The 25,104-nt window shown below is 36.2% G+C and overlaps 1 protein-coding gene across 3 annotated transcripts in view; it reads left to right on the forward strand.

The window, feature by feature from the left end:
• The window catches only part of FBLN2 (fibulin 2), a 910,922-nt gene that overhangs the window by 523,996 nt on the left and 361,822 nt on the right, over nt 1-25,104 (forward strand). For all 3 annotated transcript variants that reach the window (XM_044078109.1, XM_044078110.1, XM_044078111.1), the window contains exon 7: nt 7,544-7,759. In XM_044078109.1, the coding sequence (XP_043934044.1) occupies nt 7,544-7,759 (216 nt within the window). The remainder of the gene's footprint in view (nt 1-7,543; nt 7,760-25,104) is intronic.

Here is a 25,104-nt window from a genome sequence, read left to right on the forward strand (position 1 = left end):
GCATGTTGGTTTCTCTTGTGTGGGATCTTGTGACTTTGTGTTGCTGAACCATATGTTGGCCACCATCAAGCCATCTAGAATGGTCTCTCCTGGTTTCCTACTGCCTCACACATGTGGATCCTGGCATTCCTCATATCCTGTTCTCAATATTAGCATTCAAGTCTCCTGTTTTCCACATCAGCTCATGTTTTCATGCTTTATCTAGTAGGACCTGCAGCTGCTGCCTGAATGCACTCTTTTTCCTGAGATTGTGAATACTGCTCTATCATTACACTGAAGTCTGATTGCCAAGATTCTATAGAGTGCTGTAAACTCTCATAACCCCTATCCCAACAATTAGACCTCTACAGGGGGTGATATGGCCTGCTGGGACTTCAGGCTCCATTTTCAAACTGTTTTCTTCCTTGCTGCTGACTCCTTAACTGTGTTCCCTCAGCTTGCTGTAAGTTCTTTTACTTGTTTCTCATATTTTTGTGTGACTACAGCTGTTTTATACTTGTTGACTACAGGCCTGCTCTGTGTTTTATGACCTACTAATGTAAATGCTGCATTGTACACTTTATGCCTGGTTTAACTAATGTTGTGATTACAGCTATTTAGATTTGTTGACTAGATGCCTGTTGTATGTTTTACAACTCATTAATGTAAATGCTGCCCTGTATACATTATGTCTGATTCAACTACAGCTATTAAAATGTATTGAGTAGCTGCCTGCTCTGTTTTAAAACTCACTTATTATAAATACTGCACTAAATACTTTATGCTTGGTTCAGCTACAGTAGTTTTAGGTGTCTTACTATGGACCAAGCTATCTTGCTGTGAATTTTATCCATTTGTTAATACATTTGTTTGCTTACTCTTTTACCTCCTTTAGTAACAACTTATTTTTTTCTTGTCATACATTTCAATTATGCTGTAGTATATAATGCTCACTGCAACAGGTATAATAGCCTGCTGTCTAGCTGTGATTGTGTGTTCTGCTAGGTTTACCCTTATATATGCATATTGCACAAGGGCGAACAGCAATTTTCCGAAAGGCAGTTTGCAAAGTTTGCAAACCCTGACTGGAAAAAGGTTCGAATGTGCAATGCATGAATGCACAGTGAGATTCTCTCATTGCAAATTTGACATTCTGGGGCAGATTGCACTATAGTGGGGATCGGGAAATGGTTCCTTTCCCCACTGTAGTGTAATCTCAGAGTTGGAATAGTAAAGTAGGGGTGTGTGTGGGGCCCCCCCTGCATTACACTTTATCTAATTATTTTTTTGACATTAATGTTGGAAATTCAGCAAATCGGATTTTCGATTTGCTGATTTTCGAACATGTACAACTGTCGCTGTTGTAAGTTTTGTGGTTACGATTCGCTCATATGAGCAGTCGCACCACTGTGTTTTGCTGTTATGAAGTTAAACCGTTCTGCTATGGTCAGAGGAATGTAACACTTTTTCACCCTGATTACACATCTGTATTAACTGTGTTTTTTTCCCTAAGTTTATTATTAACTGTAGCAACATTTTAAAGCTAGATTTTGTGTAGCATTGCATTTGTACTATGCTAGAGTGAATGCAGATGGGATAGTTAACAGTTTGTGTTTATATTGTTTGGGTTTCTCTTTCTAGCCTCTCTAAAATACCTCCATCTATCCTTTGTGTGCTATTCACCATATTTGGTAGCAATATTTATTATTATTTTTTCTCTCCTCTGCTATCAGCCAAGTTTGTCTTTTTCCTCTCCATACTAACAGCATACTGTTAAAAGTCCTGCATGCTGCATTAAACGGTTGCAATGAAAATCGATCACACAGCTCTGTTCTCTTACCTTGCAGTGTCTCTTTATCTGCAAAGTATGTTGGCTTAGTTTTTACATTTTACAATAGACTTATTTAAGGCATTATGTACTGTACTGTCTAGCAAGTTGGTATGCTGTAAAGTAGCTTGGCAGCAAGCTTAATAGACTTTCTTAATAGACTGCCTGTTAATTTCACCAAACTTAGTCTATTACATGCCGGACTCATTAGCCTGTGTTAAGATATTTCTTACCCAGCCTGTTTTAAGTTATTTCTTACCTGATTGTACTACACAGCAAAACCTCTTTTTCTTACTATTAACAGTACATAGCCTTATTCTGTTAGACTTTACTGATTGTTTCTGCACAGTGCTTGACTCTGGGCTTGGCTCCCCCGCTCTGTTCACCTTCGCTTCACTCAGGCTCACATCGCCCAACTTCCACCCCCTTTCCCACCCACCCCCATATAATTTCCTTTATAGCTAACTACTTTGCACCTCCCATAACAGACACCCGCCCCTTTCTATATTTCACTCCATAATAGGCTATACCTCAACCCTGTTTCTGCTACAACAAAATATTCTAACTTCACCCCCCCCTTTACTGATACTAGCTAGTATAAACTATTATCCCCTATTTAATAGACCAACAGATTATACCCTGTGCATTTTATTAACTAAAAACACCCTATAATATGTATTCCTTGAACAGTAAAATGTATGGATTTCTAACTACATCAATCCTATTATTGCCTTTCCTACTCCTCTTTCTTACACCCCAAATATATCTCCCCTATAAACCCAAATTGCTGTAGCCATATAAATAATCAAACCTTCTCCATTTTTCCATCTATCCTCTCATTAAATACTCCCTACCAAAAATACACTTACCTAACACCCAGCTCACCCCTACCAAACACAAAACCAATTACTACACCCCCACTGCTAATATGCTCAAACTCATCTACCTCCACAAAAACATTCTCTTAGCTGGAGACATCCATCCCAACCCTGGTCCAACACATCCCACTGCTAGCCCTCCTAACCCCAAAGTCAATAATCTCCCAAACAGCGTTCCTTCCATTCAATAAATGCTAGGAGTATTCTGAACAAAGCAAGTGAAGTACATGCTTGGATCTCCCATCATACTCCAGATATCGTTGTTCTGACTGAAACCTGGTTGAAATCCCAAGACCAAGACATAGAGATCTTGCCCTCTGGCTATAGCATACACCATCTAGATCAACGAAAAAGGAAAGGTGGAGGCATTGCTATCCTACACTCCAACCACCTTACCATTTCTAACTCTGCTTTTACATCCCAAGCCTTCTCCCCAGCCAAAGTTTTATCTGTAAACCTAAATATTAATAGCCATTCCACTATCACCATTGTAGCGATTTACATTTCACCAAGTGATAACATCCCCCTACTGGAAAATATGCTTGCTCATATCTCCCAACACATCCCAAATTAAACTATCATTCTTGGGGATATCAACATTAACGGGCTATCTCTCTCCTTTCAAAACTCCTCACACCTTAATCTCTGTGGCATTACTCAACTCATCTCTGATCCACTTATTTCAATAACTCCCATATAGCCTCATCTCTCCTTGACTGGATTCTTGTCTCTCACCCTTCCAAATACCATAACAATGAAATGCTACCACATTCCATAAGTGATCACTGTTCAGTAAAAATACTAAGATACACATCCCATCAAGCTAAACCTCAAATGCTTATCAAACACTGAAAACTAACAAACTTTAATCCTGAAACTCTCAAACCTTTATTATCAAAAGTGAACTGGAATCCCTTAAAACTATTCCCCTTGGATGAAATTGTCCACTTTTTTAACTCAACTTTCCTTAGTATTTTAAATTCTCTGGCACCCCTTAGAACAGTCAGCATAAAGTCTAACATATCCCCATCGCTGATCATAAACACTTGTGCACTACTAAAAAAAAAAGACAAAGCATGGAAATTTTGGACTAAAACTAAACATCAAACAGACCTCCAGAAATATAAAGAACTTCAATATCTTGCCAAAAGTCACAGAAATAAAGATAAGAAAAACTTCTATAATAGTCCATCTTCTATCTTTAAATCCATCCCTAAAAAGTTCTGGCACTCTGTAAATCAAATACTACACCCAGGTGCACTAGTCTCCCTTGACCCTCATCCTGACAAAACACATAAGGAAACTGCCTCCATATTCAACAACTACTTTATAGACTCAATATCCAATTTGCTACATCAAGACACAAACCACCCCACCAACAGTAATAAACCTAATAGCTCAAACTCTTCCATCAGTAGTAACCCTACCACTACCTTCTCTCTCAAACCTGTCTCCACTAACTATATTGAAACTCTACTATCTAAATTAAAACCTTGCTCCACATCCATTGACAACATTTCCTCTGCATTTCTGTAGTCTGCTGCTGATGTTCTTGCTTTCCCAGTTTCTAGTCTATTAAACTGCTCTATCATGGAATCCACATTCCCGTCCATCTGAAAGCAATTTTACATCCTTCCAATACACAAAGGAGGAAGCTCCATAGATATAACTAATTTTAGACCCATAGCCATACTCTGACAACTCTCCAGAATTCTGGAAAAATGTATACAAAATCAAGTCTTACACTACCTTCTGCAAGAAAATCTACTCACCTACCCAACATGGCTTTCGTCCCATGCACAGCACTACTACAGCTCTCCTGTCTTTCCTAAACTCTGTATCACTATCTAGAGACAGTAACAAACTTATTTCCTGTCTCTTTATTGACCTCTCTAAAGCCTTTGATACAGTCTGTCAAACTCCTTCTCCTTAAACTAGCAAACTTACACATCTCTCCATCCACCATATCTTGGTTTTACAGCTATCTCTCTGATAGACTCTAATCAGTCTAATGGCTTTCAGCTTTCTCCCCTCTTCTTCGTGTTAAAACGGGTGTTCTGCAAGGCTGCATGCTTGGGCCACTTCTTTTTAACATTTTTGCCAACCTTCTCTACTCTTCCTGTCCTGGATCCTCACTGATACAATACTCAGATGATTCTACACTTGTCACTATTGTAGAATAACCAATTCAACTAAAATCACACACACAGTCCTCTTAACTCTGTAGAAAACTGGCTATCTGAAAATCAACTTATCCTTAATCCAAAGAAAACCAAATTACTACTCTTTCTCCCAAAAAACCTTAACCACATAAAGTCTTCCTTCTCCATATTGTCACAAAATAATACTCAAATACAGGTGGACACCAGTACAAAACTCTTAGTTGTTACTATTGATAGACTAACCTTTGATTTACACGTCAATAATTGCATCCGAAAAACACATCTCAAGCTAGGCCTCCTCTATAGAAGCAAAAAATATCTTACCAAGTTAGCAAAACTAACCCTTTCAAATGCCTACTTCTTACCCACTTTACTCTATAGCTCCCAAATTCTCACCAGCCTCAACAGTGGACTTCTAAACAAGTTAGAAACAACTTATAACAGAATTGCCAGATGTGCTGCCCAAAATTCTTACAAGTCCCATCACTGTCTCTCACTAAAAGAACTAAATTGGCTAGAATTACCTAACCTGCTTCAGTATAATCAGTTCCAGATTATTCACTCCATTCTCTACAAACCCTCTTTCTGTCCATCTATCTCATCTCTAATCTCTCACCACCTACCCACTAGATTACTTCACAGTTCTTAACAAGGCCTACTAAAAATCTGCACACCAAGGACCATAATGGGTCATCTAGTCTATAGCTTTAACTCTTCCAAGGCCTGGAATAGCCTACCACTAGATATAAGATCCCTTGAACATTCCAATCAATTCAAAACCGCTACAAAAAATACCTTCATGAAAAATGGACCTGCCAATGTAATTATCCCCCGTAAACACTCCCCTATAACCTTCTACTTCTCTTCTCTCTTCCTTCCCTTCAATAAACAAACTTACTACTTTATCTTCTCCTCTTGGTACATCACTGTACAAACATAACTAATAAAATATTTCAGCTATGTAACTATTATACTATTATATAATATAATATATATATATATACTATTATGTATATATGTGATTATGAATGTAGCCCTCTGATGAATGCATTTCTATATGTATTTCACTTGCCACAGTGTAATGTATGACACTGTAATGCAGTAATGTGTGGTACTGATGAATGTATTCTATATGTTTTCAATATGTAAAATTTGTATTTTTCTGTTGGAGCTTTTCTCCTCGGGCCTCTGCTGAAAATGGGCAATTGTAGTCCAGTCGGACAAACCCAGTCAACAAATATAAAATAAATAAAAATAAATAATTCCAGTGACATTCCTCACTGTCTTCTGAAAACTCTCACTCACCACAATTCTCACATCATTTCTAGTCTGTCCTCACCTGGAGTAGCAGTTTCTGGATCTCAAGCCAAGTGGCTATGCTGCACTGCCTTCCCATTTTTTGTCCAGGACACACAAGATGCCCATCCTCCTCCTTATCGTCATATCATCCACTTCCATGCCTTGTCTTTTCATTGAACCTGTATAGCGTGTATCAGATCTTAGTTCACATGTGGTGGGTTGATTGGTTTTATGTCCAGATTTTGCTCAATAGAGCCATTCCATGTAACACATGTTGGACATTTTGACACCAGCCATCCAGTGGCTATTGACCCAGGGTTGCTGGGATTTCTGGCGGGAACATACAGGCCAATAAAGACACACACACACACACACACACACACACACACACACACACACACACACACACACACACACACACACACACACACACACCATTAACATTTGCCCCTGGCATAGATCAGAATAGGTCAGGTCCTTTACCCACTTATCACTGGCAAATGGCCATGCCTATTTTTGGTGGTATCAGTCAATGTAGCCAAGTCAAGTAGAGACATTTCTAACACCATTAACAGGCTAGCCCTGACATGGTGTGGAGTCAGTGGTCTGTGTTCTCCTATCTAGAGATACTTTGTACCACAGGTGCTGCTTAATGCAGTCAGTCTATGCAACTCTTCCTTCGATGCTGCTGCTCATGACTCCTATCACTTTTTTAGGAGAGTTTGAAGGGGAAACACCCACCATGTTTTTGGGTGGCAGGAGGAGCCACACAGAAACACAGGGAGAAAATGCACACTCCACTCAGGCACTGGCTGAAAGTCAAGACTGGACCATGTGCCTTGTGCACGGGAGGTGAAAACCGTAACCATTGTGACAACTGTGTACTGAAGCACCACATTTGGTACCGAAACTGTACAGATGCTGGATTATGGTGACCAAGAGGAGAACTTCAGTTATAGAATGCAGAATATAAAGAAATGCTTCATAGCAAGTCACATGCTGTTGTAACATGAGTGAATTGTTACGAGAGAGGGCTAGAGTAATTGTTTGGTTTTTCGTCTATTTCTTCTGTAGTGATAGCAAAACAATTGCAAGACTGTATTCTTACAGCTATAAGAATTATTCTCTTGTACACTGTTGGTATTCTGAATGTGCAATGATCCTAAATAAGAAATGTATAAGCTTCATTACATCCATACATTTTATTCCATTCACCTTTAACATTACCATTCAGAATGTTATAGTGAATGTAAGCTTTGTTTTCTTCCAGCATCAACTGGTAATGAAGGATTGTGTGGCAGCAGTCCTGTACTAATGAGATGAATTTAAATGTTTGAAGGTTTTAAATGACCAACAGATAAGCAACATGCAGTACTTACCACATTTATTATTTATAGTTTCAGAGGCTGACCACTCTAATGAAGCTTTTTTTCTAAATAATGAAGACAGCGTCACTGACAGCATTCCAGCAGATTACTCTGATGAATGCCTTTCTTCTGTCGGACTACAGTGTGAGCATCATTGTATCAGAAATGCAGAATCATATGTATGCAGCTGTAATCCAGGCTTTTATTTGGCAGCTGATGGTTTCTCTTGTCATCTGTATGAATCTGGTGAGTATAAATAGGCTTGTAAAACTAATGTAATACATTCTAGGCAGAATAAAATGTCATATTCTTTAACTGAAAGCTATTTTTAAGTAATAAAGCAGGCATCTTATAGAAGGAAATTAAGTAAATGTCCTCATTGAAATCTGTATGAAGAGTGAAAGAGAGAGAAAGAGTGAGACAGAAAGAGAGAGAGTAACAGGCTAAAGGAAGTAATGAAATTCATCCAGGCATTTTGGCCTGCAGTTTTTTTCTATTTCAAATGTAAGACTTTCTTTTTCATTTTTTCTAGCTAAATTTTTCAGCATATTTAATATATTGTATTACATGACCAAAAGTGATGTAATGATGTTCTCATTGATTGGTTTCTCAACTTCTCACTTCAGCTACTGTACTAATGAAGGGGTGAGACTGATGTTAGATACACTTAACTGTCCTCAGTAGAGTAGCTGTCAGAAGCTAAATATGAACACATAGTGAAAGGTGGATTATGCTTTGACTTCCAAGATGGCTGTACACTGACCAGCAGCTTAACTTCATCTCTCCCACTGTGAAAAAAGAAACTTAGAAATAAGGGCTAGTAAGTCTGACAGTTAGTAAAATCCAGTTGCTGGCTAGTAAGTACACTGATTATATGCTAGCAAAGAAGAAACTTAGAGAGCCTGAAAGAAAATCAACTAGAAATGGTCAAGTGAAAGAAATTACTTGGAAGAATCCTGCAGCTGTTCAAGAAAAACTGTTCAAGCTACAGCCTTGATAGAAATGATGGCTTCCAGTAATTTAGAGAAAAATAAATCAAATGAGCACAGAGCTGATTAAAATAAATGAAACATTGAAGGATTATATCAACTCAAATAAAAAAAGGCTGGGAAAGTGAAAGACACTGTAAACAGCTATTCAAATGAATAAATAAAACTGTAAACAACTGGAACTCAAAAATGAAAAAAAAATGCTAGCTGAGTATGAGACTATTGAAGAAGAGCTGTTTGAAAAAATGGTAAAGTTAGAGAACAGAACATGCAGAGAAAACCTGAGATTTTCTGCTGCACCAGAGGAACTGGAAGGAGCAGACTGTATTAATTTTATGAAAGCACACATATGTGGGAACTGAAAGGCATATACCCTAGTTTATGTCATTAATGTTTGGAAGGACACAAAAAGAAAAAAAAGGGAAAAATAGTAACTGGACTGGTATTTCATTTCAGGATTTGTTAACTAAAAGGGCACATTATGTGTATGCTCCAAAACCTGGCCATGACAAGGCAGCTAAGACCTCTATTAGTAAAGATGTAATCATACCAGTAGAAACAATTCATCTTGACAAAACTGTGATAGAATGACAAAGTATTAAAAATTAGAGATAATAAAGTAATTATTAAAAAAACAATTATTCACTGTATACCATGCATTCAGGGAATGTCAAGAGACAGGTGTGAGATTCAAGCTGATGTATACAGCTGTCTTCAGAATATTTTTTCCTGGAGGATCAAAGTAATTTTTGATGCAGAACAGGCTAAGGAGGAAATACAAAAGTTTGTCCAACAAAACAAGAGCTATCAAACAAAAGGGGGATCTGTTTCTCATTCTTCTGGTAATAAATCTCACAGACTTTGCCAATGAAACTTTTTCCAGTGTTCCAAAGGAAAATGCTTGAGAGACAGAAAAATCACAAGAGTTGACTACAAGAATTGTGAGTACCTTGGAATTGAATGAGACTCTAAAGTTTGGAGACATACATAAATAGGAAGTAGACCAACAACAATGAAAATAGTGAATAAATGTTAGAATATAAAGAATCAATCACATTTGTGAAGTATGGCTTTACAAGACAAAGTGGCTGAGAAAGACTGGACCTTTGTTGACTTTATTAAACATATGTGAGGACTGAAAGGCATATACTCTAGTTTATGTCATTAATGTTTGGAAGGACACAAAAAGAAAATAAAGAAGGGAAAATAGTAATTCTATGTAAAACTGTTTGTTTTAACAGTATTTACATAAAACAGTCAGATATAAATTGAATGTTATATGGTAAAGCATTTCAATGATTGTTGTATGTGATAAAGATACTAAAGTACACAAGTATTTTTTCTTTTTTCTTTTGAAGAAATATAAGTATTAGAATGCAAAAAGAGAGGAAAGGCTGAACAAAAAAACATTTTCAAGTTAATATGCTGTAATCTTGGCCTGTTGGGTTGGGGATGCAGTTTAAAAGTGCACCGATTATAATATATGTAGAGTTAGGATGTTTTCTTTTATTTCTGTATAGGTGAATGTCTAGATTAATTACCTTGGCTTAATCTAATAACTAGTTTCTTGTGTAAGCACATGTGCTATAAAAATGAGAGAACACTGTGAATATAACAAAAGGTTTTCCTTTAGCAAATAAATGTTCAGTGTGAGGTGAAATGTCTGCAGCTGGGGGCAGCTGTATATTCTTTTCATATGTTTCCAAGGAGACAAGCTGACTACAGGTACAGGCAATACGTCTTGAAAGTTCTGGACATTGTTTTCTGAAAGAAATATAAAATTATAAGCTACAAGGGTAAGCAGCTTAATAAAACATAAAGTCTGAAATTATCGGACGCAAGTAAGGGATAACAGTTTTCCTGGTACTTAAATAACTCAGTGCATTTAGTAGAACAGTGTTTAATTTAGTTTTATAGATAGCCAGTGCTCCTTTTCCTAAGGCAAAAAAATGAATATTTTCGGAAAGTATACATGCTGTTTATCATGGGTCTATATCATACGTTTGAGGTTTTATAACTTCGAACATTAAAATATCGAATTTAAATGTTCAAAGTTATAAAACTTCGAACATATGTAAAAAACACCCTGTGAAAACTAATGGCTGTAGGCAGGGGGAAAGCTGTCCTGCATCCCTCACACCTCTGCTCTTTAATTATACTGATCTATCAATGTTTGAAACTTCGAACATTTAAATTTGATTATTTAACGTTCGAAGTTTTCAAACTTTGAACATATAATATAGACCCGTGTTTCACATTTGGGTGGGGGATAAAGATAAGACAAGAACAAACAGCAATTAGTATAAGTAGGGCCACACTGTTTAGCATGAATACCCTTAGTTTTAGGTTAGGTAATGCATGTGGCTGCACCTTTCAGTTTGGGACAGTTGTTTCTATTAAAAGGGTTAAATATTATTTGAAGATATACATAGTTTTGTGTGTTTGTTTTAAGCTAATAGGTTATGGGGGTGTTCTGGCTGTGCTTGGTTTTGTGTTTGAGGGTTTTCGTTTAAAAAAAGTCTTGTAAAATGTGACATAGGTTCAAATGGAGATGACAAGAAACAACTGTGTAAAGGATCAGCCTGCTGAGCATTAGTGGTTGCATGTAACACAAAAGTTGGAAGTAGATATTAAAAAAGCTGAAATATATAGTAGATGGAATTAATAACTACTTATCACAATGGCTACACTATCTATATTATTTTGGAACATGAATGACCTAACAGATATGTTCAAAAAGATAAGAGCATTGAATTATATTAAGAAATACAGAGTGCAGATAACAATGCTACAGGAGATACTTTTGGAAAGAAGTGAACATGTGAATTTAATAAAGAAAAGATTTCAGGACAGATATTCAGCAAAATATCAGGGACAAAGGAAAAGGGGAGTACTTAAACTAATTGCTAGAGGAGCCCCAACAGTGATAGAAGAGGAAAAAAGATTATAATGATAGATTTGTGGTAGTAAGGGGCTACTGGCAAGGGAAGAGGATTATGCCGGCATGTGTTTGCATGCCACCAAAAACTGCTTCTATAGAGTTTAATAACATTTTTAGAGAAATAATCAGCTTTCAGCAGACAATCTTGCTTACAGGTGGGGACTGGAACTTGATTTGCAACAGTGAGGATGTATCTAGGGACCTAGTAAGGAAAATACAACAAAAAGGGGTAGATTTCAGAAGCAATTTATGAAAATGTTTGGTATGGAAGATATGAATTCAGTATTAGGAACTTGGAGAAAATTTATATATTGTTCCTCAAGGTATAATAACTGGGATAAACAAGACAGAAAATATATTTCACAAGAACATGTGCATTTAATTGAAAGCTTGGACAAACATCCAATAACTATTTAAAATCATGTGCCATTAAAAACTAATGCAGGGAAATGAAGTAAAAATGAAACACTGGTGCTTTTCCATCTTTCTGTTAAAAAGAGAGTAATTTAAAGAATGGATAGTGGAACTTATTCGAGAGTTATTAAGGAAGATAGAAATTTCTTCAGAACCTATAGCTAGTGACGGGGATAAATTAAAAGTAGAGTTTAAAATAGAGTGAAAAAAAAAGAAGTAACAAGGACTATTTAAAGGGGCTGACAAAGGTTAAAGTATTGCAGAAAAAGGGGACTCTCACAGAACAAGAAGAGATGCAAGTGCAGAGTGTTAAAGAGAAAGTAAGGGAGTATTTGGATAATATGCACGAGTTTACAAAGTTTGCTGTTAAACAACTGTTTTTGATAATAACTCCAGAGAACAAAAACCTTTAGCAGAATTACTTAGGTAACAGAAATTAGAAAGTGTTGTTGTCAAACTTAGGGAGCTCATAACAAGAACTTCTTGTAAAGGTATTCGAGATATTTTGGAAATTTTATGAAAATGTATATAAAGTAGAGAAATATGGAAGTCAAGAAGAACACAAATGGAAGTATTTTAGAAGACTTAAGTATACCAAGGTTAAAGGTAGGTGAGTATCAAAAATTAACAGTGAAAATAGGAAGAGATCAGATAATAATGGTGGCCATACCTCTCAACTGTCCCTGATTTTGACACAGATTTTAGATCTGTCCCTCTTAATCCCTCCTAAAACTAGTGACTTTTGGAGGAAAGGTGGTGAATTACACTTAATGAATAATGACAATAATTAAGAGTTATAGACTTTTTTCCTTCAGAAAATGTGTATTAATTCATATGCTCTAATTCTGTCAATGTTTCAAGTTAATAGCACTAATATTTTAAAAATGTCCCTTTTTGTCCCTGATTTTTTCGTCACTTGTCCCTGATTCTGTTGAAATTTGTCCCCGATTGTTTGAGACGTCTGATGGTGATATATAATCAATCTGCAGGAAAGTTTCCAGGAATAGATGGTATTCCTCTAAAAGTTTGAAAGCTAGGAGGAAAAAAGTGATAATGATTTGTAAGGTTTTATTTAATAGTATTTTAAAAGGAGGAGAAGCATCAGCATCCCAGAATAAAGCTGTGGTGGCTGTAATACCTAAAGATGGTAAAGACCCATCAGACCCAGCTTCATATAGGCCCTTTTCAGTTTTAAACCATGATTATAAAATGTTCATGCCCATAATAGCTAAAAGAATTTCATAGCTGTTGCCATAATTGATAGATATAAATCAATGTGATTTTGTGGAGTGGAGTCAAACATTTAACAACATTAATAGAACAATGATGATCCAGAGGGAAACAGAATGTAAGAAAATACCCCTGTTATTGATAGGTCTTGATGCAGAGAAAGCATTCTACAGAATAAGCTGGGATTTTATGAGTAAGGCAATGGAAGCATTTGCATCCCACAAAAAGATATTGAGGTTAATTAGGAGTCCATATGGGGGTTTGAGGCAAAACTTAAAGTGTGAGGTTTCCTCTCTGATCACTTGTGTCTGAACAGAGGAACTAGGCAGGGGTGTCCTCTTTTCCCTTTGTTATTTGCAATTTATTTATAGCCCTTGGCAAACAAATTATGGGACTCAGACATTGAAGGATATAATTTGCATTTTAATCAGGAAAAGTTGGCTTTATTTGAGGACAGTATTATTTTGTACTTGATAAAACCAAAAAGGACATCTCAGTCATGTGGAATATATTGAGACAGTTTTAATTCTTTTCATAGTATAAAATTAATGAATATAAAACCAAGGCTATAGGTGTAAACTATGTACCCACACATGAACTGTTTCAGCAATACCCATATTTATGAGGATTTGATAAAATTAAATATTTAGGAGTGTGACTTGAAAAGGATTTTGTTATGGCAGCTAAGGATATGTGAGAGGAGATTAAACAAAAGATAATACAAACACTGACAAACTGGAGGCTCTTGTTTTGGATATAAACTAGGCTAAAACCCCAAACCTCTGATAAAGGCATTCTCCCCCTGGTTATAATATACTCTGCATAAATCGCCAAAACAAAAAAGGGGGTGATGTAGCCATCCTCTACTCCAACCACCTCACCATTACAAGTATTATGAAACCTATTCCATCCTTTTCTCCTGCTGAACTACTTACAGCTAACCTTAAAGTAAATGACCATACCACTATCACAGTAGCAGCCATCTATATTCCTCCAGTAGACAACATTCTTCTGCTCGAAAATATTCTTTCATAGTTTCCTCAATACATCCCCAATGAAACTATCCTCCTTGGGGTTGTCAGCATTAACTGGTTAACTCTCAGTAATCCAAACTCTAATACTCATATTAATTTATATGGCTTTACACAGCTAATTTCCCAACCTACCCATACAAACAACTATCACACATCTAAGTACTCTTATTGACTGGATACTTGTATCTAATCCTTCTAAATATCATAACCCTGAAACCCTACCAAACACCCTGAGCGATCACTCCCCTATAAAAGTGCTTAGGTTCACTCCCCCTTCTCAAAACTCCTAATTTTATCACTTGGCATAAACTCTCTTACTTCCATCCAGAAACCTTTAATGCCCTCCTCTCTAAAGTAAACTGGAAATTCCTTACCCAACTCCCACTAGAAGAAGCAGTCCTAGCTTTCAACTCCACCTTCCTTAGCATCTTAGACTCACTTACTACCCCTCTCAAAGTTCAAATTAAGTCCACCATATCTCCATGGCTTTCAAAAGCTACTCATACCCTTATGATAACTAGAGACAAATTATGGAAAAAATGGTCACAAACTAAACTCTCTGCAGACTTACAAATATATAAAGAACTCCGAAATCTGACAAAAAACACATAAACAAAGATAAAAAGGACTTCTATAACAAGCCTCCCACAGCCCTAAAATCGAATCCTAAAAAATTCTGGAACTCTATTAACCAAGTATTACATCCCGGTAATCTTAGCTCCCCCAATCCATGCCCAGACAAGACATCTGAAGAAACTGCCACTATCTTCAATACCGATTTTATCGATTCAATATCTAAGCCACTGAACCCTAACCCAAACTCCTCTACTACTAACATCTCTAACTTTTCTGAACCTACTCCTAATACTATCTCCTCAAATACCTTCTCCCTCAAACCTGTACCTACTAGCTACATCAAAACTCTACTCTCTAAATTAAGACCATGCTTAGCATCAGCTGACAATATTCCTTCCACTTTTCTTCTACTAGCAGCAGACTCTCTTGCTCTCCCTGTATCTATCCTTATTAATCGCTCTATCTCTGAATCTAAAGTCCCTTCCATCTGGAAACAATGCCACACTTTACCTGTACACAAAGGAGGTAACTCCTCTGATATCTCCAACTTTAGACCTATTGCTATTCTCTCCCCTCTCTCTAAAGTACTAGAAAAATGTATTCATAAACAAGTTATGCAGTGTCTTATACAGGAAAATCTGCTTACACCCATTCAACACGGCTTCAGACTCAAATATAGCACCACTACACCTCTATTATCCTTCCTGAACACTGTCTCTATAGCCATGGATGACCATAAACTTATTTCTAGCCTATTCTTGGACCTCTCAAACTTTTGACACTATCTCACATTCTCATCTGCTGCACAAACTGCATAACCTCAACTTCTCCTCTGATACAGTTGCATGGTTCTCCAGCTACCTCACAGATATATCTCAGTCAGTGAGATGGCACTCTGCACTATCCCCTCCTCTCCCTGTAAAAATGGGTGTACCTCAAGGGTCTATCCTAACGCCTTTACTTTTTAATATCTTTACTAATCAACTCTGTACCTCCTGTCCTCAGTCATCTTTAGTGCAATATGCAGATGACTCTACAGTCATCACCACAGCCAACTCTCCCTCTATGCTCTTCTCAGCAACTCAGGCATCATTTAACTTAGTTGAAACATGGCTCTCCAATAACCAGTTCATCCTTAACCCTAAAAAAACAAAGCTGTTACTCTTCCTACCTAAAATCCAGTACTAAGCTCTTAGGTGTAACTATCGACGATCAGCTTAAATTTGACTTGCATGTTAATAACTGTATCAAAAAGACTCATTCAAAACTAGGGCTGCTTTACCGTAACAAGAAATTCCTTACTTCTGAAGCCAAGATTACTCTCTCTCTCTTACCTACCTTCTACCCAGTCTAATGTACAATTCTCAAAATCTCACAAATCTTAACTCAGCACTCCTAACTAAACTCGAATCTACCTACAAGGTAGCTAGATTTGCTGCCCAACAAACCTACAAATCCATTTACTGTCTCTCTCTAAAACACCTAAACTGGCTTGAATTACCCTACCAGCTTCTTCTCTCTCAGCTCCTGATCATTCATTCTATCCTACACAAGCTTTCCTACTGCCCAGCACTATCCCCTCTCATCTCCCATTATTCTCCCTCCAGACCTGTCCGAAGCTCTAACCAAGACCTACTGCAAATCTACAAACCCAAGTCTAAATTTGGACGCAACATGTACAGCTATCACCCCACTATTGCTTGGAATAGGCTCCCACTAGAAATTATGACCCTTACACATCCTAAACAATGTAAAACAGCCACCAAAGAGCACTTTAAAAGTCACTGGTCCTGCCACTGCACTCTCCCTCCTTAAACATTTGCTAATACCTTAATCTACTTTCTGCCCTTAACTCACTCTTCTCACTAGCTCTCCGTAATCTTCCTTTTCTACTCTTTCTACTGTCTTCTAAAATCTATTAAGCAAATTGCTTCAGAGAAATATTCTATTGTAATTGTCTTGCCTTCATGCAACTACATTATGATAAAACTGTTTTTTTGTAACCACTTACCCCAAAAACTATATTCATCTTAATGACATAATACATCTTGAAATAGTTATGCTATACTCCTGATTATTGCCACTGTATAACATTGTATTGCTACTTAATGCCTTGTAATAATCCTGTAACATTGCTGTTTAATGCTACTTTATAATGAAAATTGTATAATATGTTGGAGCTTTTCTCCCCAGGCTTCTGCTGAAAAAGGGCTTTTCAGCTCAGTCGAATAATCCCGGTCAACAAATGTAAAATAAATAAATATATGGATAGTAAGATCCAAGCAGTGAAAATGTTATATATGTGTGTATATATATATATATATATATATATATATATATATATATATATATATATATATATTCCTCTACTGAACTGCCTTTTACCATTCAGACTGAACAAATCTTAGTCATGCCTGCTTCTGTATTGCAAAACCTGAATTGCCTTTGCATCATTTACTATGCAAATATTATATGATTTAGTCACTTAAAAATATGCCTGATCTGTACATAAAACTTATCAACTAGAGAAGTTGTGAACAGCAATTAATACCAAGGATTTTATCTGGGAGGGGAAAAGGGCAGTGGCCAAATGGGATACGTCGATCCTTCCAATAGAGCAAGTTGGTTTAGGAGAGTCTGTGACACTGGATCAAAAACTGATTTCATTGAACAGCTTTTACACCGAAAATGCCGTTGATAGAAATCAGTTTTGTGGGGAGCAGCACCCCCCACAGCCCCCGCTAAATCTATATACCAACTCTGAAATCGCACTACAGTGAGGAAAGAGCAAATTTTCCGATCTTCACTATGCTGTGATCTCACAAAACCAATTTATATCAACAGCATTTTCGGTGTAAAAGCCATTGGATTAAATCAGTTTTTGATCCAGTGTCATAGTCCTGGTTTAGGATTACCTGATTTAAAGGGATAACAGCAACACATTTAAGGCTTATATACAACACAAGCAGAAATCTACAATTCAAAGTAGAAATGGATGATGATGAAGCAGGGGTTAATTCAGGAAATAAAGAGATAATGGGATATTATTCCCAGATCCTTAAAGAGAATAACAACAGCCATTCAGAATATTATATTCATAAAGTAGAAGAAAGTATACTAAGAGCTAAGCCAACATGGGAATGGAGAAAGGAGACTCTGCTGATAGGGATGACTGCAATTAGAGGTATAGAGAATAGACAAGATAGAGCTGGAGTTTACTGAAGAAAACTGGGAAAGGAACTAAAATATTGTATTGGAAGCCAGAAACTAGTGAGGGAAAGGTAATTGAATGGAAAGAGGCCAAGAAGACAGTTGGACTACAGGCTATAGACTGCCTTCTCTGTCTGGGATTGATGACAGAGTTTAGGTAAAGAGAAAGGGATAGGGGAATCCTAAGTGAAAGACCTGCTCTGGTAGAGTTTTTAGCTGAATATAGAACAGTAGTTGCTGTTAAAAAGGCCAAATTACTAGGGCATATGAAATATTTCAAAATAACTATAGGAATCAATCAGGGGAGATTAGAAAAGATTTGGAAGAGAGATTAGGTTAGCAATTCACAAGGAAATAATGGGTAACACATGTATGGCTTCCAAGTATGCAACAAAGTCTAGAAGATGTAGGATTTTTACTTGAAAGTGTTTGCTTAGATATTTTTATACCCCAAGCATACTACAAAGAATTTTTCCTCAGATAGATGGCAAATGTTGGTGGTATAAATAGGGAAGAAATACATAACCTGGAACATATGTTTTGGGAGTGTAATGAGTTGTCAGACATCAGAAATTCCCTGCAGAGAACTCCATCAGAAATATTGATTGAGCAAATAAGTTTAACTAAGAAAATTATATTTTGAGCTGGGATATATTATCTGAATTGCCTAAACATAGTAAGGTCTTGATAAGCTGAATTCTTGGTGGCTGCCAAAAAAGCGATTACTAGAAAATGGAAATCAAAGTCTAAACCATCCATATTTGAAGTATTGGTATATTGTAAAAGATGTAAAATAATGAACTGGGGTCTTTAAAAAAGGTAGGAGCAAATTACATAGAAAGAAAGGAAATTTTGGGACAATACATGCATAATAATGCTTTGCAGGAGGAATGAGGTTTAAGGGGAGGCAGGAATTGATCAATTTATATAATGGAGTGATGATAATTATGCAAAAGAATATATATGATATGTAATGTTTGTAACTGTGAATATGTTAATATAGTTTGTTTTCTTTTATATAAATGTTTGTTTACCTGTGTCTTTAAGTTATAATTCAATAAAGGTATAAAAAAGATGACTGCTAGATTCATAATTAAGAACAAAGTATGTACATTGAGTGCATTCAGAACCTGGATATGTGTGAGATGAAATGTACATGCTGGATCATGTTGTAAGGCTGAGAAATTATTCTTAAACTGTGAAAGGTCTGACAGCTCCACTTAAACACAGGCAGTAATGAAGGAGGCCCAATCCTCACCACTGTCTCTGGTAAGGGAATGTCACTGAAAGCAAGGATAGAAATTCACAATTTCCCCTAAGAGTATACCGAGAACAGGCTCCAAACCTGGGACTGGACAATATGCTTCAATCCAGGTCCCCAAATGAGTCTTCACACTAACCACTGCAGAGCACTGTGTCCCAGTTCTATGTATTTGACACACTCACTCTTATATTTGACATTTACACATACAAACACTCTTGGGAAAGACTTGCACAGATTTACCTGCTATGTCCTCTTTCCCAAATTAAAGGGTAATGGCTGCCACCAGTCAAATACCATAATAACCTTCAAAAGGTGTGTTCAGTTATATTGGATAAAATAAACATTTAAATAAATGATAGCATTTAATCCAAGCAGTAAGGCTTTTTGGAGTGTCCCTGGTGTTTTCACAGTAAGTATCAACACTCTCAAGTTACTAAAAGTACTTTGTAAACAACCAGTCACAATAAAAGGTAGTACATATTTAATAAATGAAGTGATTTAAAACATATGTACACTGAATAACTGATTCCAATAAACAACAGAGTTTCAGACACAGGAATTATGAAAATAACACTGAATGATAGGTTTCACAGTGACTATAGAAAATCTCTAACTGTAGTTCCCTAACTGTCTAAAGATTAACTGTTACTGCCTAATCTAATTAACTCAGCAAGGCAAGATGCTACTTTTACTTCTGCCAGGCAAGATAAGAACTTATGTCTACTCTTTGGGCTGTTGTCTGGTGCTCAACTACTTGAATAATAACTCCTACTATTATTGCTAAACAGTTCTGGAAAGCAAACTGAGAGATAACTACTGATCCTGGAAACAACTGTCAACTACTACAACTACAACTACACTACAACTATTACTGAACTTTGACTCAGCACCTGCTTTTATAGCAGACTTTTTAAAAAATCACAGAAAGCTATTATGAGAATTCTACTCTCTCATGTCAGACTTTAAAAAAGTAAACAAAACAGCTGCTGTGAAGATTATATTCCTTTCAGCTCTGGCAGGTGATGACATCACATCTAGGTTAGCTGACTGGCATAGTCTACATTCAGAATTCTTTTTAAAAAAACATGTACATTTGTCAGCCAGAAGAACCATGTTTGATTCAACATCTTACATAAATCAAAGTAATAATAAAAAACATAAACGTATGTACAAAATTATAGCTAGTCATGCTGGCATATAAACACAAGGTAATTTACAATTATTTACAAAACTTCAGCCAGTCATGTTAGCACAGATAACAATATATATTATCCTCACAAAAGGTTATAATCCTGTGTAATCATAACTGTTTTAGTGAACTAACTCATAAAAAGGATATTCCATCAAAGCAAAGGAGTCCAGCAGGTAGCCTACATAGGTTTAGTATTTTATTTGTTTTATTTAATATTTGTTTACCAGGAAAGTCTGACTTGGAATGAAGCCAGTTTTCAGCGGAGGCCCGGGGGGGGGGGTGCTCCAGATGTATGTCTTTGTAATGTGGGAGGAAACCTACACAAATGCAGGGAGGACATGCAGACTCCACAGAGAAGGCACCCCAGCCAAGAGTCAAACTAGAGAACTTCTTGCTGTGAGGTGACAATGCTACCGTTGCACCACTGCTCTGTCAGAGTATTTTAAGCTCTACAGTACACTAGGAATAATCATTCATAAAGGAAAGGGCAGTTCTGTTTTTATCTGACGTTCAAGTTGAAGGTCAAGTTTGTTTAGGTACTTTATACAAAAGGCCATAACAAATATAAAAGTAAGCAAACAGGTAACACAATAAAAGGCAGAAAATCATGACCAGCATCTCATTATGTCAAGCCTGTATGCCTTTCTTTAAAAAGAAGATATTTTCTTTGTGATTTAATTGACTGTGTTTCTCTGCTGTGCCCAGCAATGAACATTTTAATTAATTATTTTTGCTATGATACCCATCTTGCTTCTGTTTCGTGTATGGACTTCCCACAACAAATCAGTGGCCTACATTTTGTGAACTGATATATCTATTGATGGCTACCACATGGTTTAGTTTTGCTTCATTAATTTTAGACAGCAGTGGACTTAGTGGTGCCACATTGTCCTGCTGTTACATGTTTGTATTCTGCTGGTTGGAGATGAAAATTCAAAGACTCTAGCCTGCATATTTTGGCTGTCTCCGTGTGAGGAATTATTTTTGCTTCACTGTTGTTTTTGCTTTCGTTTTATTCACATCCCGTCTCTTCTTCCAATACTTCCTTTTCTGCTTGGAGTTTATGCTGTCAGTTTCCTCAGGTGATTATTTTTGTTTTACCATGCTGATTATATGTTATGGTATCTGATCAGATGACAGCATGATTAAATTTGATGTTTTAGTGCTTTTATTACTGTGAATTGTGTTTAATTTTTGCCACAGTCCTGATTCTTGTTTTGCTCTCTTTCCTTTAATATTTTATCATTTTTATCTTAGTAATGCATTTGAGTTCGTAACATATTTCTGGTGTTTGATTGTGATTATCTTTTACTAATTTTCTTTTTTTTTCAAAATGGTGTCAGTTTGCTGGGTTTTGAAGCCTGTGAGGCAGCAGAGGTCTGTGAGTGAATATGATGTTTCAGATGGCCTGCAGTAGCCTTTTCCGATGCACTGAAGAAATTTGATACAAAGTTAGCTATCAAGTTAGTTAGCAATTTGATTGGTGTGTTTTCTTTGCCAGTTTGACAATGTGTGTGTGTATATATATATATATATATATATATATATACACACACACACACACACACACACACACACACACACACACACACACACACACTACATATATAATATACATGTGTGCGTATGGGTCTACTTGAGTAGACTGAATTTTCATTTAGCCAAATTTTATTTTACCGAGACCACATCTCCGAATTCACTAAACTGAAGCTACACACTACCGAAATTCTTAACTGGGAAATGAGACACTTGGCCAACTTGGTGAAATTTGCCCATTTCCCCACTGTAGTTCAATCCTGGAGTTGATATATTTTGTTAGGAGGGTTGTGAGAGTGCAGCCTCCCCCACATTTGGGGGGCTGTGGTTAAGTTTGACATAGTGCGGTGTATGTTCAGTTTTTTGTTGGCCAAGTAACATTTCCTTCCTATAGATTTTGCTATCTATTTCCCTATTTATCTCCTATTTATGAAGCTCCATTTCAAGTTAACATCTAAAAAATGGAATTCACACCCCACTTCACCAATGGTGAACTGAAAATAATTAGAAATGTGGTTTACTTCATCCAGAAACTCATACTTTCCTTTTGACTAATGTCCATAATTAAAAAAAGGTCATTGACAAACCTTTTATAAAATAAAATATTTTTATAGAATTTACTGGTGGCTAATACATTCGATTCCCACCTTCCAAGTACAAGAGTGGCAAATGCTGAGGACACTACTGACCCCGTGGCCACACCTCTAACTTGTTTATAATACGTGTTATCAAACAAAAATAAATTATTCTCTAATGCCACTTCCATCAATAAATAATATAAAAATTTGGGAAATTAGAATACGTAGTATACTTGGTTAAAAACAACCTTAACCTTTCTATACCTTTGACTTGTGGAATGCAAGTGTATAGGGAACGCACATCAATGGGTTAACATTTTTATATTAGAGTGACTGTAATCATATGTCTTATGAAAATCTTTCAACTTTTCCAAAAGATCCCAAGAATCTCTTAAATGGGAGGGTATTTTTTGTACCAGGGGGTTTAAAACAATGTCTAAGAATAAAGCAATCCCTTAACATATATTATTAGTAGCTGAGACTATCCGTCTAAATGGCGGTCTTTCATGATTTTTTATGAAGCTTAGGAATCCCGAATAAAACACTAACTTTAGGACTGTTAATTTTTAAAAACTCATAAATTTCATAACTCACAATATTATTCATCTGTAATTCATACAAGGTGGAATAAATCTATCTGTAACTGTTGGGAATAAAATCTAATGTAACTTGCACATATTCATTGGTGTTATTTAACATATCTTTAATAGCAGCGTTATACATACTATTATCCATTATTACCAATCCGTCCCCCCTTGTCAGCTTTCATAAATTTTAAACTTGTTTGATTTTGTAATCCTTGCAAACCTGTTCTTTGTTCAAGTGACAAATTAAAATACACATTATTACATTCCTTACACAATAGACTTCTAAGATCCCTCTCACAAAACTGAACACTTTAATGTTACTACTAAATGCAGGGTTGAAAGTAGATGGTTACATAACTTATTAGGTGTACACAGTCCTTTAAGTAAATAATTTAAGTTTAACTTATGAGTATAAAGTTTTAACTCTAAAATACTTTGGTAATATCTGCTCAGTGACTTGGTATAGAATTCAATCCTAGCTTAAGAAAACATATATGAACAGAATTTAAATCAAAATTAGATAAATTGACAACTTTTGCTTCTGTACTCACTGGTACAGCATAATTTAAAAATCTTTGGCACACCACATCCTCTCATATTCCTGTTCATACGCAGACTTCTGCACTGACCTGTTTTGAAGTTTTTTTGAATTCTTCTGAAAGTTCAGTCTATCAGGTGACTATAATGGCAGTTCCATAATTTCGTTGGATAAATTAACTGTTTCTCCTTCATCTCTTCTCTGGAACAACCTCAGTGAGCTGATGTTATCATTTACATCATCTTGTGAAACTTCAGTGTTTAAAGTAGGGATGTCAGGATTCTCTTTTTGATTTAACGTAACAGAACCACAAAATGTAATGTTTCATAATTCTTATTCAAAAAAGCATTGGTATTCACTTGATAAGCTGTTTTATTATAAGTTAATTTGTCCCTTTGAAGTTTTTTTGTATTTCCGAGTAACAATGGTTCTTTCAAATGTTTCAACAGTCATAATCACCTTGTCATACTCACTCAGTAAATGAGGTGAATGTTGCAAATGTCATTAATAGATGCAGTCTTCTCAAATATTTTGTTCTTGAATTTGTCATAATGTCATTATTGTTTTTAATTAACATTTTAAGCAATTCAAATAAAAAACGTCATCTAGAAACACACTGTTAGGGCATTTAAAAAGTCTCAGTCCCTTAAGAACTATTCTTTCTTGTATACATCTTTCAAAATATTTATTCTCAACCACAAGTGCATGGTAATTTTTAAGGCACTTCTTAATTTCAAATAAATGGCCTCTAAAATCTTGTGTATTGACTCTGCCCATTTCATCCTCATTAAAATTAGCAAACGGATCATAGTTGTAATTTAACAAGGCGGAAGCCTCTCTTAACTTATTGAAAATTAGTACATTAAAGGAATGATGTGAATTACTGTTTGCCACAATGACTATTCACACTTCATCATCTGAGCTGGTTGATTGGTTTATTCTTCCTGCACTTCTTCATTTGGATTGTTCTCCATGTTGAGTGGAGGTTTACCCTCATATAAGCAAAACGGACAAGTACAAATATTCATTTGTGCGAAACGTATATGCGAAATAATAACCGCGAAATTTGAAAAATGTTGAAAATCATATAATGGAATATTTTTTTCAACATTTTTTGAACTACACCATTGCACCCGACTTCCCATGCTTGCAAACAGTGCCAACACAACAAAATGTTTACAGCACAGCAAACGTCCAATGCTAGATCAATAGAAGTGTCCCATGATCCCAAAGCAGCCATTCAGTGATTAGACATGTTAACATAGGTGGAGTATGTGCATGAGAACACCATTAAACAATGTCCCGGACATGAAGGGTATAGCAAATCATGAATCCTTATGAAAAGGAGCAATATTTAGCAACCAACTTTATGAATCCCCTTGCTGTGAACTCATTCCTTTTAGCCAGTAAATTAGTAAAGCTAGATTCCTTGTCAAGAAATTTTCTCTGCCTTGGAGATGAAGGCAGCCATAGCAAGTGTCTATGCCTCAGATCATTCACAT

This window comes from Protopterus annectens, chromosome 7.part0 (genome assembly GCF_019279795.1).
Source record: "Protopterus annectens isolate FY-2018-M chromosome 7.part0, PAN1.0, whole genome shotgun sequence".
Classification (NCBI taxonomy): domain Eukaryota; kingdom Metazoa; phylum Chordata; order Ceratodontiformes; family Protopteridae; genus Protopterus; species Protopterus annectens.